The sequence below is a fragment of the Littorina saxatilis genome, linkage group LG12 (assembly GCF_037325665.1).
Source record: "Littorina saxatilis isolate snail1 linkage group LG12, US_GU_Lsax_2.0, whole genome shotgun sequence".
Taxonomy (NCBI): domain Eukaryota; kingdom Metazoa; phylum Mollusca; class Gastropoda; order Littorinimorpha; family Littorinidae; genus Littorina; species Littorina saxatilis.
Window position 1 is genome coordinate 14,431,509 of NC_090256.1, and position 18,137 is coordinate 14,449,645.

The 18,137-nt window shown below is 43.3% G+C and overlaps 2 protein-coding genes across 3 annotated transcripts in view; one reads left to right on the top strand and one right to left on the bottom strand.

Annotated features, from left to right (window-relative positions):
- Positions 1-7,843, bottom strand: part of LOC138981307 (uncharacterized) — an 88,148-nt gene extending 80,305 nt beyond the window's left edge. The window contains exons 1-5 of the mRNA XM_070354171.1: positions 7,763-7,843; positions 6,768-6,848; positions 4,017-4,387; positions 2,990-3,138; positions 1,193-1,298 (exon numbers count right to left, since the gene is read on the bottom strand). Coding sequence (XP_070210272.1) covers positions 1,193-1,298; positions 2,990-3,138; positions 4,017-4,387; positions 6,768-6,841 — 700 coding nt within the window. The 5' untranslated portion in view covers positions 6,842-6,848; positions 7,763-7,843. The remainder of the gene's footprint in view (positions 1-1,192; positions 1,299-2,989; positions 3,139-4,016; positions 4,388-6,767; positions 6,849-7,762) is intronic.
- A 280-nt stretch (positions 7,844-8,123) lies between these two features.
- Positions 8,124-17,310, top strand: LOC138981311 (spermatogenesis-associated protein 24-like). 2 transcript variants are annotated; one of them, XR_011460609.1, is made up of 7 exons: positions 8,124-8,322; positions 10,609-10,686; positions 11,122-11,184; positions 12,073-12,203; positions 12,564-12,634; positions 13,530-15,206; positions 16,251-17,310. XR_011460609.1 is itself a non-coding variant. In XM_070354176.1 (6 exons), exons 1-6 carry the CDS (start codon positions 8,125-8,127, stop codon positions 13,763-13,765), a joined length of 777 nt encoding a protein of 258 aa, XP_070210277.1. In that variant the 5' UTR covers position 8,124; the 3' UTR covers positions 13,766-17,310. The 2 variants fall into 2 exon arrangements, 1 of the variants encoding a protein (XP_070210277.1); XM_070354176.1 differs by having other exon boundaries at positions 13,530-17,310.
- The last annotated feature ends 827 nt before the right edge of the window (positions 17,311-18,137 follow it).

An 18,137-nucleotide genomic window follows, 5' to 3' on the forward strand; every position in this document is an offset into this window, starting at 1 on the left:
ACCTTTTACACAAATATTTGACAACTGCAGCAAAGCACTGAGCACTTATTGGCTGTTAGTGTAATACTGCAACTGCAGAGAATGATTGGCTTTTGTTGTCTCAAATTTTTCTACAGACACAAATCATTTGTTTAAATTTACTCCAGTATCTTGTGCACACACCGTTCTATGAAACTATACATTTGTTGTTGCTTTTTTCTCCAGTAAAAATAACCAGAAAAGCCATGCAATATGCATGAAAACAAATGCAAGAGAAAAGTACTAACTACTTTAGTGCTTGAACTGCAACCAGTTGCTTTGAATGAAGCACATATCAAAGTATGTGTCCTTGTGTGCTCTGTGCATTTTATCTCTCTTTTACATGGGTGCAACCTGGAAAATTCCAAAAACCGGCAAAAGTTGGGGTCCAAGCTTTTTTAGTATTTAAAATGCCAAAAAAAACCTCTCCTGGAACAAAAACATCGGCAGCCGATGAAACCAAAAACCGGCTGCCGGCGTGTAGCCGGCAGAGTTGCACCCATGCTTTTAAAAAGATAAATTACAGTCAAAGTTTGTCGGCTCTGGATAGTCTATCTTTTGTTCCAACAGACAAATTACAGCCTCTTGTTGAAGTGGTGTTGCGGAATTTTGCAAGAGTATGTTTTTCCACGTATATGAAAGACAGCCTGCATTGCTTGACCCTGACCCAGGACCTCAACAAAATCTCAAGTAATAACACCAAGAAACACCCCCTCCTTCAAATCACGCATGCCTTTTTCATTCACCGGTCTGATACAGTGGAACCCCCCTTTCAAGACATCCGCAATTTCGGACTCCCTCCCTTTTAAGACCCTGTTTGATCAGATTTTCTGCTCTAAACTTTTGTGAATTTACCCCTATTTTGAGACTCCCTCCTTTTTAAGACCCAGTTTGATCAGATTTTCTGCTCTAAACTTTTGTGAATTTACCCCTATTTTGAGACTCCCTCCTTTTTAAGACCCAGTTTGATCAGATTTTCTGCTCTAAACTTTTGTGAATTTACCCCTATTTTGAGACTCCCTCCTTTTTAAGACCCAGTTTGATCAGATTTTCTGCTCTAAACTTTTGTGAATTTACCCCTAGTTTGAGACTCCCTCCTTTTTAAGACCTGATTTTCTCGGATGTTTGGAGGTCTTAAAAGGGGGGTTCCACTGTAGCAGCTACACCATGTTACCTGACACCTCATCCAAGCCCCTCTCCTGCCGGCGGAAATCACGGTACTGTTTGCAGGAATCCATTAGGGACATCCTGGGCTCCTGGCTGTACACAGAGTGCCGCATCTGCACAAATATGGAATATAAGACATTCCCATGCATGTATTAAGACAACTTTATCATTTACTGATTTATAAGTGACACTGACAAAGCCGTAAAGGATTTAATTTTATGAAGTAGGTTAAAACGAATAACTGAAAACAGGAGATCTACAAAATATAGTAACCTATACAGGTTCTAGGATTGTGTCCCCTCCCCATTATCATGTTGTGCATGAACAATGAGAGTAGAAACTAGAATTGGTGTTTTGGTGTTTTTTTGCTTAACGTCCAGCCGGCCACGAAGGGCCATATCAGGGCGGTGCTGTTTGACATATAACGTGCGCCACACACAAGACAGAAGTCGCAGCACAGGCTTCATGTCTCACCCAGTCACATTATTCTGACACCGGACCAACCAGTCCTAGCACTAACCCCATAATGCCAGACGCCAGGCGGAGCAGCCACTAGATTGCCAATTTTAAAGACACAGTAAGCCTCCTGTAAACCATCACAGATACGGTCAGGCTTTTACACACAGTACAAACACCCTTTAATTTAAAACACTCACCGATTGAGAACATCCTAGGTGCCCTCCGTAAAGAGCGAACAATTTTCAAAGAATTTATTTATGCGTGGTTTATCTTACCCCTGAGCCATCGTGAACCCGTGTGATCCAGTTTCTCTTTTTCACAATGTAGTCGTCAGTTAGTCATTTGAATGCGACTCGATGTGAGCTTATCTACAATAGCACGTTTAACGGTTTTTATGCACGAAACAAACGGCTGTGGTTCACAAGAACTCTAGCGATGGCTTTTGACTGTTGATGCCGCATAAACCGTCGTCTGCTACGACCCTTGCGTGACCCTGCTTCCGGGCTTTTCTTTTTTCAAACTTTCACAACTTCGAATTGCACTGATCTTGTCTTGATGAAAAAAGAATTCTTTTATGATTAAAGAATGTTTGTGTAACAAGCTGTCAATTTATTCTTTAGATTTTAAAAGTTAGGTCAAGCGCAAAAACACACCACGGTCCAAAAACATTCTGATAATCATCGATCCACGGCTATCGCCAGTTTAAGGGAAGTAACTCATTTTTGACCTGAGTTCAGGATGGGTCCAAAAAGTGTTCGAGACAATCTGCAAAATTAATTCTTTAAAAATTGCTCGCTCTTTACGTAGGGCACCTAGGATGTTCCCGTTTGGTGAGCGTTCAAATGGAAGGGTGTTTGTACTGTGTGTAAAAGCCTGACAGTATCTGTGATGGTTTACGGGAGGCTTACTGTCCGGGCGTGATTTCCGGGATATTCATAACAGCCGTCCAGCACCAAAACGTGGCGCCATTGTTGTAAAGCGCTAAGTCCACGAAAATAAATTCTTTGAAAATTTCTCACGCTCGACAGAAAGCAGCCAGGATGTTCCCGTTCGGTGAGCGTTTAAATGGAAGTATGCTTGTACTGTATGTAGACGCTCGGGGAGCTCAGTGATGGTTTACGGGAGGCTTACTGTGCCTTTAAAATCTTAGGTATGACCCGGCCAGGGTTCGAACCCACGACCTCCCGATCACAGGGTGGACGCCTTACCACTAGGCCAACCGTGCCGGTAGAAACTAGAATTGGTTAACATAAGCAACAGTGATCTGAGAAGTTCAGATTGTGTGAAAATGTGAAATGGGGAATCAACCATGACACAAACAAACACATGACGTAAACGACTGTACCTTGTGAGGAGTGTACACGGGTCTTCCCTGGCCCTCGGTTATGCGCTGAGGTTTGTACATTTCATTGACGGTACCTGAAGAAGCCATACTGATGCCCTTCATTGATATGATGCTCCTCAGGGCATTGGTGTCTGGTTGGAACTGTAGCCCTGCAAGATGATGCAAGGGTAGTTAGTGAAATCAATGTCCTTCAAGTAACTTAACAAACCATTGTCCAATTTAATTTTAAAGCAGAATGACTTAACTTACGGCACTAACTTTTGAATTTGCTTTTTGTACATTTTATCTTCTTCATAGTAATACACAGATTTATGAAGAAGAAGTAGAAGAAGAAGCAGATGATAGTATAGACTATTAATAATAATATACCTCTTTCACAACAGTACCAGTGAATAACCAAGTGCAAGGAAGAGAAGCAGCTTTGAATCTGAATGCTTCTGATGCAGGTGTGTTGTCTCCCTTGGACTGAAGCAAACTGGTGCTCCTTGGTTTGCAATTGTAACTGGTTGAAACTGCTGTGATCTGACCAGTGGCTTGAAATTCTTTACATACCTAACTTCCGCTTAAACAGACACTGCTCATACTCAGAGGAAAGCAGCCATTTACTGTTCAGAGACATCTTGCTTGCTGCCGTGCGTGCAGAGAAAATTGTTCCCTCTTTATCTTCACTGCGCTGGCTGCAAAATCCCTCACACGGAGGTGTTTCAGACAGGCCAGACACAGGTTGTCCCGGAAGTGTTTACATGTACTAATTCCAGGGCAGAACAGGGGCAGAAGGTGGCGAGGGGGAGGTGGAGGAGTAGAGGGAAGGGGATGGCAGCAGTTGGGCTACAAACTTCAGCAAGTATGCTTGCCTAGCTGAGATCTCCACTAATAGTAATAGTAATATCAACGTCTTGGGCGCTCCCACGAGGGTTTGAAGAGAACAGCGGAAAAAAATACAAATTGCATCCACATCCTTGCACTGGCAGGCTTTCTGGAAGCTATACGTTATACTATAAGCCAGTCACTTAAATTGCTTTCTTACCACTACGTTGCTGCTCCTCTGCAAGAGACACTGAACCTGCTTCCTGCTCTTCAAACCCTTGTCCTTGTGAAGGGAACTGGCGCTTTGGGTTGACGTTGACAGACTTCGGCGTTCTCTGAGGCAGCTGTTTTCCAGCAGCAAAACCTGTGGTATTTTTGAGACCACTCATCATGCTTGATTTTGGGGTGGACACCGGTTGTCCGCCAGGCTTACTGCAGACTGTCCAGTCTGTTACTGGCTGATGCGGGGTGGTTATGCCTAGTCTGCCAAGGCCCAAGTTTTGCACTTTCCGCTGTGGGACAGGTATGGCTCCGAGAGCCTCTCTGTGACTCAAATTGTGAGCGACTTTCCTCACAGGCACTGGCAAGGCACTGCAGACAGCACAATGCACAACTTAGTCATCCTGTCGACACAAAAGCTATTTTAATTTTAATGCAGCTCCAATAATTACGATTGAGCAACTACAACTGACATTGCTAAAAACACTCAGAGAACTTTAACGATTTCCCATTTTAGTAGTTTTACTACAATAAAAAGTAATAATCAACTGTCTAAAAAATCTAAACTTTATACTTAATAAGTTAATCACTTATAGACCTTGAAATTAGTCGAGGGTCAACCAAACTTGGGTTATGCAGACCTGTGCACACTCAAAACGCTCATCAGTAGTAAACAAACCAAATTTCAGTCGTTTTTAAAATGTTTCAGTAGTAAGCTGCAATGACAGATCAAGACATAATTCTGCTCACAAAGCACACAAACTGAAACACTATGACGCAGTAGAATGGGAATTACTATTTATTAACAAGCCAAGGTGAAACATCAACACTGTTGTCTTCTTTGGTGACAGAGCTGGTGTCTCCTCTTCACTATCTGAATCTCGCACTCTTTTTTTCTTTTCCATGTTTCACTTCAATCACAAGTTGCCACGCAGACACTGGACGAACTAAGTCTAAAAACAAAGACTCAATGCTGAGAACACGCGCGCTTCCGGTAAATCGGAAAACGTCTTTTCAGCGCAACGGCCAACTAATTGGTCAAAACATCTTAAAACAGAAACAAGTCGCGTAAGGCGAAAATACAATATTTAGTCAAGTAGCTGTCGAACTCACAGAATGAAACTGAACGCAATGCAACGCAGCAAGACCGTATACTCGTGGTCCACCGCTCACGGCATAGGCAGTGAAATTGACAAGAAGAGCGGGGTAGTGGTTACGCTATGCTGCATAGCACGCTTTTCTGTACCTCTCTTCGTTTTAACTTTCTGAGCGTGTTTTTAATCCAAACATATCATATCTATATGTTTTTGGAATCAGGAACCGACAAGGAATAAGATGAAAGTGTTTTTAAAACGATTTCGAAAAAAAAATTTTGATAATAATTTTTATATATTTAATTTTCAGAGCTTGTTTTTAATCCGAATATAACATATTTATATGTTTTTGGAATCAGCAAATGATGGAGAATAAGATAAACGTAAATTTGGATCGTTTTATAAATTTTTATTTTTTTTTACAATTTTCAGATTTTTAATGACCAAAGTCATTAATTAATTTTTAAGCCACCAAGCTGAAATGCAATACCGAACCCCGGGCTTCGTCGAAGATTACTTGACCAAAATTTCAACCAATTTGGTTGAAAAATGAGGGCGTGACAGTGCCGCCTCAACTTTCACGAAAAGCCGGATATGACGTCATCAAAGACATTTATCAAAAAAATGAAAAAAACGTTCCGAGATTTCATACCCAGGAACTCTCATGTCAAATTTCATAAAGATCGGTCCAGTAGTTTAGTCTGAATCGCTCTACACACACACACACACACACAGACACACACACAGACACACACACACACGCACACACGCACATACACCACGACCCTCGTTTCGATTCCCCCTCGATGTTAAAATATTTAGTCAAAACTTGACTAAATATAAAAAAAGTGGCGGGCGCTGTGGCGGGGTGGTAAGACGTCGGCCTCTTAATCGGAAGGTCGAGGGTTCGAATCCCGGCCGCCTGGTGGGTTAAGTGCACATGGAGATTTTTCCAATCTCCCAGGTCAACTTATGTGCAGACCTGCTAGTGGCTTATCTCCCTTCGTGTGTACACGCAAGCACAAGACCAAGTGCGCACGAAAAAGATCCTGTAATCCATGTCAGAGTTCGGTGGGTTATAGAAACACGAAAATACCCAGCATGCTTCCTCCGAAAGCGGCGTATGGCTGCCTAAATGGCGGGGTAAAAACGGTCATACACATAAAAATTCCACTTGTGCAAAAAAACACACGAGTGTACGTGGGAGTTTCACCCCATGAACGTAGAAGAAGAAGAAAAAAAGTACAACATTTTGTTTGTGTGAGTAAAATATCGGAATTTCGGAATTTCAATTAAAAATCCGTAGCACCGTATTCTACATATAAAAATCAGAGAAATTACGGAGAAACCGTAGATCTATGTGCACAGGTCTGGTCATGTCAGGAGGTTGCCGTTTGCAAAATTTCAGATTAGAACTTTAACAACGGAGATCGAAACCCTCAACAATAAGTATGTAGTAAATTCTTCCACAGAAGGCCGGCCGGCCGGATCCATCGATCCCAACACTTTTGACTACTGATTATTCAGGTCTGAGGTGAGTTAAAAAAAAAAAAAGGGGGGGGGGGGGGAACAACATAATGAGAAAGAAAGAGAACACTTAGTTATTGTAAGCAAATGACATTTGATCAATACAAATTACAGTGAATATTTACATTCACCTTTTTTTCTTTGGATGTCTCTGCGTTGAGTTTTCATGTTGACCTTCTAAGTCTCTCCTTGCAGCAATATCCATAGTGAACCTGAAAAACAAGAACGCCATTTTAAAGGATAAGGCCCGATAACAATTAACATGTAAGGCCAAATATACCAGATGATTACCTACTTCGCCGGGTACCGGCTTCGGCGGGAAGAAGTAGAGCCGAATACCAGGCTGCGCCTGGGACCCGGCTTTGCCGGGTGTGCGCCGGCAAAAGGAAAGGAGATAAACGCGCAAAACACTGGAGACCTTCTAAAAATAGTAACGTGCAGTGACCTTCTAAAAATAGTAACGTAGTAACGGGAATATGGATTGACGACACACGGAGGAAGGGAGATAATCGCGGCTGAAAACACTGGAGAAGATAAGGAAGAGTTACTGGTAGTGGATCCAGACCAAAAAAAACAAAATCGGTTCAGCGCGCACAGCGCTGCGCGCTGAGAGCACGTGTTGAAATATATCTCATCGACCAGGTTGTGTCAAGGGTGTACCTGAATATGATCACCAAATTTGAAACAGATCCATCGAGAACCTTGGCCCCGCATAGCGCACAGACAGACAGACAGACAGACAGAGTCACAGACAGACAGACACTAGTCGTAGATTAGGCTATATATCACTTTTTATCAGTGTCCGGGCAGTGTCAGTCACTCAAAATGTTTGATTTGCATTTTTTCCGAATTGTTTAATCCTACCATACGTGAACAATCATTGCAGTCAGATAGATCTACTTTGTGTGCAGACGGCTATGTGTTACGTCTGAAAACAGAAAAGACCCACATGCCATTTGATAAGTGGCAGTGCACTTAGACTTCCACTGGGTGCTACTGCTACTGTTCAGACAAATTCACACAGTAATCGCTGTATAGCACGCTTCCACTCGTACTGTATTCGGCACAGTTGTATACGTACTACCAATGGATGACAGGAAAACATCATTAGGATAATAAAACTTACCGATCGACTGTTATTAAAGACAAGTAACGGCAACACTCCTCGAAACAACAAATCTTCGTTCGGATTGTATCCTCATTGACATTGAATTTCCCCCAACTGTCTAATTCGACCAATCAGCATCAACCAGGAAACAACATCCGGCTACTCACAAGCTAATCTGCAATAACTTTAAGACTAAATTTGTCAATTAATATTGCATAAACACATGTTGATGTCCCAGAAAAAAACATTTTCCGAAAACAAAAATGTTAATGTTTTAAACAAACAGATGTTGAAATCATCTCAGAGAGTTAAGATTCGAATTAAAATTTGACAACGGTAGAATGGGAACCAGTCTACGACCTTCACCTTTCACCTTAGAGATGATGGCTGCCAGCGAGTGTGCACATGTTGTCGTTGACAAAATTGACGATGAAATCAGCATGGAGAACAGTGCAGATGACATGGAAGACCTGTCAAGTATCGTAGAGCCCGTGACCCCAGTCCATGTTATTGTTCAAAGACAGATCAGGGAAGTTCTTCTCCTCCAGAATGCTGCTGTTGAGCATCTACACGAAAGCGTAAGATTAAGACAAGCGTCCATTGACACACTGACACAGTGGTAGACTAGAGCAGAGATGTAGTGGGTAGTGGGTTTTGCTTGGAGTTGTAAATACAGTGTATAAAGAGGAGAAGATCTGATCGGATAATACCGAGTACGTGGAGCTTGTGAAGAGTATGTAACAGGAGTGTCAGATAATCCAGTAACCATGTCCTAATTCTTCTTCTTCTTCTTTCTTGGTATGGACTGGGTTCATCCGAACGTCTGTAGTCCAGCGGCGGAGTACTGAGTAATTGGTTACTGGTGGTGGGTGACCCAATAACTCCGAGAAGATGGTTAAAAGTATAAAACTATTTACACGAAGAGCTGCAGGGTTACTGTGTCAGCGAGGCAAGTCCGTGGGTACGACCCAGACCAGTTTGGAAGGACTCCAGTGAAGGAGCAACTGTGGTCTTAGGGTCGAGCTTGTTCCACTGACGCAGTGTTCGGGGGAAAAAGGAGTTGAAGAGAACAGGATGGGATGCCCTCTCCTGGAACAGTCTCTGGGCTCCTCTGGTGCGGCTGTCGCCAGATGTGTAGAACTCGGCCTTGTTGATGTCGACTATGCCGTTGTTGATCTTGTAGAGCATAGTGAGGCGGTTGGCGAGTCTTCTGTCGGCGAGTGGTTCCCATTGGAGGGTCTTCAGCATGCTGGTCACACAGCCTGGGGTCCGATCGCTGTAGTTGTTGTGGACGTAACGGGCTGCTCTGCGTTGGACTTTTTCAAGCTCCGTGACGTCTTTCTGAGAGATCGGGTCCCAGACTGGCGAGGCGTAGTCAAGGACCGGTCTGACCATGGCCTTGTACGTAGCAGCTCTGACGGTGGTGGTGCACTCCCGGAAGTTCCGCCGCAAGAAGCCCACAGTTCTGTTGCCCTTTTTGACAGTCGCTTGCACATGGCTGCTCCAGGACAGGTCATCGGAGATTAAGACCCCTAGGTACTTGCTGGATGGTGTTGCTTCCAGAGTCTGTCCATGGAGGCTGTAGGAAGTTGGCAGGATGGGCTTCTTCTTGTTCGGGGCAATGCGGATGACGGTGCACTTGCTGGGGTTGAACTCCATCTGCCATGTTGATTCCCACTGTTCGAGGCTGGATAGGTCCTGTTGGAGCTGCAGACTGTCCGCTGGAGAGGATATACGTTTGAAGAGTAGGGAGTCGTCTGCAAAGAGTTTGACGCTGCTGAACTGAACGGATTCAGGGAGGTCGTTGATGAAGGCTAAAAACAGGAGAGGACCCAGGACGGTCCCCTGCGGAACTCCGACTGGAGACGATAGGACGCCCTCCAAGGCCACCTGCTGTTGACGCTGACTGAGGAAGGCAGAGATCCACTTGAGGGTGTCGTTTCTCACTCCGTAGTAAGCCAGTTTCGTGAGCAGGCGGGCGTGGGGCACCTTGTCGAAGGCTTTGGAGAAGTCCAACAGGATGGCGTCGACCTGGGCTCCCTCTGCTAGCTGCCGGGCAATTTCATGGACTGTGACGATGAGCTGGGTTTCGCATGAGCGTTTACGCCGAAAGCCATGTTGACAGTTGGTAAGGATGGCATGGTGGTCAAAGTGCTTCATGATGGAGCTGTGCACCACGTGCTCGAGTATCTTGCAGGTGATGGAGATGAGCGAGACAGGGCGGTAGTTGGCTGCAAGGTGTCGTTCCCCTTTCTTGAAGATAGGCACCACCCAGGCCTGGCGCCAGTCAAGCGGGACCTCCCCAGTATCCAACGAGAGCTGGAACAGCCGAACAAGGATGGGCGCCAGTATGCAGCTAGTATTCATCTGCTAATAAATACACAATAAACAGTTGACAATAAACGGTAACACTTACATTTACATTTAAAGTCTGTTAAAAATAGTACATATATGATATACTTTAAGGTGAGTGTGTTTTTGTTATTATACATGTATGCAATGAACCACTGTATATGATGCACTGCAACCAGGCAATGTGCAGCCTAATTCTGTAATAGTTTTGCAACACCTGCTTTTTAATTAATGTTCACTATTTACACCATCATAAAAACTATGAAACAGACATCACATGCATGCAAACAGAAATATAAACATAAGTATTAGGATACATTCAGTCAACGCGTATCATTAATTCCATATTCCCATCCCATCCCTTACTACATTCTCTCAGCCAATGTACGTGGCTCATCCTCAGTAAGTTCAAGCAGGTTTTACATATTTTGTTGCATTTGTACTGATCACATATAGGTATTTTGTATTATATGTGTACATGTTGATCTGAAAATGACTGTTATTTGCTCCAGATGACAGGCCAGGAAACTTTCATACGAGATCACCTTGTGCCAAGAGAGGAGCATTTTACAAAACTGAAGGAAGTAGAGGTATGAATTGAAATTATTTTTGTTAGTACAGACGATCTAAGAGGATGCATTGGAAATGCTAAACCAGACATTGGAAAGACCAAAGCATTTCTTACTCAGTGATGTGTGGAACTTTTGAACTGTCAGTGATTGAGTGAAGCTGAGATTGTACATACTGAAACACCTTGGCTAAGTAAATGGATTTAGTTAAAAAGAATCTTTTAAATGAGTATTATCTAAATATGTATTACATATACAGGTTCATATAAGAAATATATAGCAAGCACCCTCAAGGTTGAGTTTCCAGACACAAAATTGTTATTTTTACGATAGAAGGTGAGCAGAAATCTTTGAGTGAATGGGTTTTAGTTTTACAGTACATGTATATCAATTGAGTCAGCAAACTGGCGTTTTTGCATTGCATTGTGATTTACTTTTTGTTGCTTTTTCCCCCAGCAAACTCTTCAGCAAAGTTATGTTACGAGAGAGGAGTATGATGAACTGACAGCAAAGCTGGAGGTAAGGCCAAAAAAAAAAAATTGTCTGTTTCTGGTAACATGGCTAAAAAAAATACGGTCGGTAGGTCGGGATTTTTTTTTTTTTTATTTTTTTTTTTTTACCCCAAATGTAGACCAATAAAACTAACTTTAAAAATCGCGCAAAGAGACTGGATTCATCATACATAGAGACAAGACACTCAACACATTTACAAATCGTCAGCGGACTTTCGTTTTCACACGTTTTTGTTGTTCATTTTCTCACCCTGTCCTTTACCACCCAAAAAAAAAAAAAAAATTTCAGTTTGGAAAAAAAAAGTTTAGGGTCGGCGCCGAAATTTAGGGTCGGTCGGGTGACCAGAAACAGACAATTTTTTGTTGTTGGCCTAAGAACATTTATAAAAGATATCAACAAGTATGATCTTGGAATAACTCATGACACTTGTATTTAATAATAATACTCTGCAAAAGAAAAATTGAAAATGAAGAGTTTGGTTTTGTTGAGCGATGGGATAATGGAGTAAATGAAATGAAAATGTAAATGAAAACTGACATACATTGTCCTCTGTGTCTGGGAATGATGATAAATGTTGTTTAACTCATTGTCTCCCAGGTACGGATATATCCGTACCCACTCATATGGCTCTATCTGACCAGGTGCGGATATATCCACTCAGACTGTTAGCTTCAGTCGCTTCCTGTAACGTTGATCTAACGCCTGCATTCCAGCGTGTTGATACACAGTTACTACAATTCTGAGTGACCTGCTGCAGCACAGCTGGTCTCGGTTAAAAAAAACTTGGTTAACATAGGTGGGGTAGAAAGTGTTAACACCCTCACGATTAAACCATTAGAAGCATGCCCGGAAACAACACTAGAACATATTTGATGTGATCAACGTGCATTACAGCACGAGCAGCATAGCCACGCACAGACCAAGTTGCGGCTAATGGAAGTGACAGACAAACTGGACTTCACGCTCAGCGAGGTCGACATACTCAGCAAGCAGCTCAGCAAGGAGAAGGACACCTTCCAGCACATGTGAGTGCTCAGAGATACTACATGTGCTGTGTAGTTACAACAGGAGTAGTTGAGTGAGGTGGGTAACAACAGCTAGCAATCGGGCAAGGAGGAGAATGGCTTACAGCAAATGTAGTTATGTATTTGACCTTGTATAACTTTGTAGTAAGGATTCCCACAAAGCAACACACGCTGTAGAAATTTCGTTACTCACTGACACTGTGCAGTAAGACTAAAATATTTTGAAAATGATTAAACGTTCAGTCTTAAAAATTGTACACTATTTTTCAGGCCAATTTTAAATCATTTGTACTTATATAATCAGTTTTATGCATGTGCACACTGAATCATGATTTGTATAGTGCTGTTTTCTGTGTGCAGTGTGGACAGTCTGAGGAGTCAGGTTGCTAAGGGAAACAGCTGGAACCAAGAGCTGGACGGGAAATATGCAGGTAAGACAGCTTGGCGTCTTCTATGAACAGCACAGTGTGATGCACACATGGAGACAAGTACTTAAAGCATGCTGGGAAAAAAGCATACATCTAAATGCACCTTTGTTGTAGTTCAAACTAATTGGGACTAAATTAAAAACCAGAAGAGATCTCTACTCACCAAGACAAATACAGCACAGTTTCAATGTCAAAACTAACTGAGATGTGACCAGGCTTTTACATGGGATATGAACATCCCTTCCCTTGGACACATGCCAAGAATCAACATTCTCAGTGCTTCCTGTGCAGAGTGAGAATCTGTTAAGGAACTTATTAAACAAGAAGCCACTACTGTCTGTTTAGAAATTAATTCATCAAGAAAATCCAACTATACAGAATACAGAATCTTTAATTGCCCAAGGTTGGGAATTTGTGATGACATTGCGGTTAAGAAACATTTTAGTCCAGCCATATATACACCAACGCACGCATCATTTATACAAACTGATCAACAACATTAATTTAAAAACAACACTGGACACCATAGATTTAAAAATACATTCACTAAAACTAGCAGTATACACTCAAAGCTTCCTCGCCTCAAGTCACACATACACGCACACACACACACTCACACATCACTGCCATATGCAATTTGATAAGGTGACAGAAAGTGGGAACTGCACAGAGAGCACTCAGGCTGGTGATTGTTGGTATGTGTGCAAGGGGAGATGGCCTAATCCCATGTCAAACCTGGCCACATCTCAAATGGGGAGTCAAATTGCTCACATGGGAAGGGCTGTACCTATATTAACGCACTGAACAGAAGGTTCCTGAATTTCCCAGCTTTGGGATAATAAATGAAATGAAATGAAAGATCCAGAATAAAACCATTCATTTTCCATCACCATTCCAGCGTGTCAGCGTCAATGTCAAGAGCTGGAGGGGCGACTGGCCAGCAGGGAGGCGACGATTGAGGCCCTAGAACAGCGACTGGCCGAGCAGCAGAAAGAGTGCGAGCATAAGATGGAGGAGAAAGAGATCGAGAAACAGCAAGACCAGTATGTGCAGCGCATGATGGACCAGCAAAAGAACGGTCGCTGCAAGAAGTCGGTGAACAAAACGAACAGTGCTTTGAAAGTTAAACGGTAGCGGATGTGTAGAACACATGCAGTGTGTGGTGAAACAGTCATTGCAAGAAGTGTGCCAACATAACAAACAGTGTCTTGAAAGTGAAATAGTAGTGACGGGCGCATTGGCCAAGCGGATAAGACCCTGGCCTCCCAAGAAGAAGGTCGTGGGTTCGAATCCCAGCCGCACCTGGTGGGTAAAGGATGGAGATTTTTCCGATCTGGTCGATTTATGTGCAGACCTGCTAGTGCCTTATCCCCCTTTGTGTGTACACGCAAGCACAAGACCAAGAGTGCACGGAAAAGATCCTGTAATCCATGTCAAAGTTCAGTTGGAATACCCAGTATGTTTCCCCTGAAAGCGGTGTATGGCAGGGTAAAAACGTAGAAATCCCCTTGTACAAAAAACACGAGTGTATGTGAGAGTTTTAGCCCGTGAACGCAAAAGAAGAAGAGAAAATGATAGTGAATGCGTGAATAGAGACCAGTGATTTGCCTTTGTCCGGTATTTATGTTTTGCGCTGATGGCGTGTTGTTCACAAGGAAGAATGCATCCACATGGAACAGTTTGTGTCAGATGAAACAGTGATGGAAAAGTGCCAGTTGTGTTTTTGTAGTGTTGAACTTCAGACAAGAAATATAGAATCATAAAGAAACAAAATGTAAGTTTGGTGTGTAGAGGGTGGTGGGGGGGACAGGGTGGAATCCGGTGCCTATCACAGGCGGAAGGTATCGTCCACTGGACTACTACTATCACAGAAAGACTACTGTGATAGTAGTAGTCCAGTGGACGATACCTTCCGCCTGTGTGCTTATCAAGATGTTGCCCTGGTAAACAATATCACGGGCATTACAGGCAGAGTCCTTCCTATGTAAATGAATGGACTCGCCATCTTGGATGTGGACAGGCTTTAATTTTACATTGAAGAGACAATAATGTTCTTGTCAGAATCATATAATAGAGCAAGATGTGACTTGGATGAAAAGAAGCTATGGGTAATAACCATCCACGGGCACACTAAATTCAAGTCTTCTGCTCCTGTATTTTCATGTTCCTTGCATAATGTCATGATATATTTCATGTGTTCCGTCTTGAAGGAGAAGGGAGCTGATCATTATTTTTTTCTCCAGTGAGTGAGAAATGGTATGGTTGCCTCCCTGCCGTGGGGACATTAGTTAGCCGGTCTTAGTTATTCACTGATTTATAATGTTGAAGACGGGTGATTTGTACGTGTGTTGTTACACTGACTTTTCTTGTCAGTGTTAAAAGCGTTGGTTGTATGTGTTGTGCCAAATTCGGAAAAAGGGCAAAGGATTCGCCCATATTATGTAATCAGGTACTGATTGACTGCAGATTCTGAGTCAGCATTTGCCAATAGACAATGTTCGGAAATAACTTGTCAGGTTTTCCCAGCGTTGTAGAAGAGCTGCCCCCTAGACAGTGCGCCAAACAATGACAGGAGGTGGACCCTAGACAGTGCGCCAAACAATGACAGGAGGTGGACCCTAGACAGTGCGCCAAACAATGACAGGAGGTGGACCCTAGACAGTGCGCCAGACAATGACAGGAGGTGGACCCTAGACAGTGTGTCAAACAATGACAGGAGGTGGACCCTAGACAGTGCGCCAAACAATGACAGGAGGTGGACCCTAGACAGTGCGTCAGACAATGACAGGAGGTGGACCCTAGACAGTGCGCCAAACAATGACAGGAGGTGGACCCTAGACAGTGCGCCAAACAATGACAGGAGGTGGACCCTAGACAGTGCGTCAGACAATGACAGGAGGTGGACCCTAGACAGTGCGTCAAACAATGACAGGAGGTGGACCCTAGACAGTGTGTCAAACAATGACAGGAGGTGGACCCTAGACAGTGCGTCAAACAATGACATGAGGTGGACCCTAGACAGTGCGTCAGACAATGACAGGAGGTGGACCCTAGACAGTGCGTCAGACAATGACAGGAGGTGGACCCTAGACAGTGCGTCAAACAATGACAGGAGGTGGACCCTAGACAGTGCGTCAAACAATGACAGGAGGTGGACCCTAGACAGTGTGTCAAACAATGACAGGAGGTGGACCCTAGACAGTGCGTCAGACAATGACAGGAGGTGGACCCTAGACAGTGCGTCAGACAATGACAGGAGGTGGACCCTAGACAGTGCGCCAAACAATGACAGGAGGTGGACCCTAGACAGTGCGCCAAACAATGACAGGAGGTGGACCCTAGACAGTGCGCCAAACAATGACAGGAGGTGGACCCTAGACAGTGCGTCAGACAATGACAGGAGGTGGACCCTAGACAGTGCGCCAAACAATGACAGGAGGTGGACCCTAGACAGTGCGTCAGACAATGACAGGAGGTGGACCCTAGACAGTGCGCCAAACAATGACAGGAGGTGGACCCTAGACAGTGCGTCAGACAATGACAGGAGGTGGACCCTAGACAGTGCGTCAGACAATGACAGGAGGTGGACCCTAGACAGTGCGCCAAACAATGACAGGAGGTGGACCCTAGACAGTGCGTCAAACAATGACAGGAGGTGGACCTGCCTCAACAGCCTGGGTGCTCTCTATGCACAGTAGAATTTTTTTTAAGAATTAATTTAATTATAGCATTTTAAAGGTGGTCGTCTACATTTTTGCTTTTTTTCAATAATCTTATGGTTAGATTTCGCTAAAAAGTTATGTCAGATGATGAATGAACCATGGGGAAAAAAGTTATAGAAAAAAAAAATATATGTAAAAAAAGATTTTATTTTGGGGTAGCGTGACTCACGCTTCCAATATTTTGTTTTCTGTTTGCTGAGAACATGTGCTTTGCCTAAAAATACTGACCAATCAAATTCATGTCAGTATGCTTATAGCCACGCCCAAACAAGTGCAGCTACAGTTTGACACTGGAGCGCTGTCCAAGCTTTTTTTTAAACGCACAAAATGCACGTGATTTGAGAGGAGTTTTGCGCTTGGCATTTTCCAAATAAGGATATCCTACTATGAGTACTACGCTGGAATACTACAATGAATTTTCAAACGGCTACACTGGCTTCGTCTTTCCTGATCGAAAGGGGGTGTATTGTTGATATTTGTAGATAATAGACTCTCATTTTAATGGTCAAATGGCGATTTTGGTATAAAAATGTAGGCAAGGACCTTTAAAAAATTCCAACTCAGCACAGCAAGCAGCCAAGGTGTTATATTTGGTATGTGACTAAGTGCAGTGATGATCTTTTGTGAACAAGAAACAATTGACAAGTGGCTCTATCCCATCTCCCCCCTTCCCCCGTCGCGATATAACCTTCGTGGTTGAAAACAACGTTAAACACCAAATAAAGAAAAGAAAAAAAGCCTTTAAGCCAATGGGTTTTAAATGTTGCTGATTGTGAGGAATGAGTGGATTAAATTTAAGGGAGGAGAGATGAGAAGAACAGTATTACTTTCTGGCAATCTCTTCAACTTACTGTAGAACTGTTCATTGGTGGAGACATTCCTTTTTAATTTACGATGCTAATTTATTTATTAACTTATTTATTTTCTGTCAATGAAAATAAAAACATGAAATACGCAGAGCCTTTCTTGCGCTTTGACATGAGTCAAATTGTGTGTGTGTGTGTGTGTGTGTGTGACAGGGTGGCAGTTCTCACACTTTGTCACAGCAGCTGCTCTGAAGAGTTGTCTGCCAGCCTTTAGCACTGAGCTATTTACAGCTCCAACTTTGAATGGCTGCAGGTGAGACACCTGTGGGTTTTAGACAGCTGTTTGTGGTAAGGTCCCTTTAGACGGGTGCAATGGCTTGGTGGTAAGACGCCGGCCTCCAAAGCGGAAGGTTGTGGGTTCGAATCCCGGCCGCGCCTGGTGGGTTAAGGTGGAGATTTTCCCGATTTCCAGGTCAACTTATGTGCAGACCTGCTAGTGCCTTATCCCCCTTCGTGTGTACACGCAAGCAAAAGACCAAGTGCGCACGGAAAAGATAAAGATCCTGTAATCCATGTCAGAGTTCGGTGGGTTATAAAAACACGAAAATATCCAGCATGCTTCCTCCGAAAGCGGAGTATGGCTGCCTAAATGGTGGGGTAAAAACGGTCATACACGTACAAATCCACTGGTGCAAAAACACGAGTGTACGTGGGAGTTTCAGCCCACGAACGCAGAAGAAGAAGGTAAGGTCCCTTTGCTGTTGTCTCCGGGTATGCTCTTGCAAACTTTTGTGTTCATCTAAGCCGATTTTCAAGGCTATCCATTTATTTCAAACTCACTCATAACTGCCGTTTGACAAGTTTTGCCTCCAACAGAAATTTAAGTATTTCGTTCACTTGCTTACATGTGTGTGCAAACTGCACATTCAATGCCACGATAATAACAGAGACATAGATTGACTCAATGATTGTCAAATC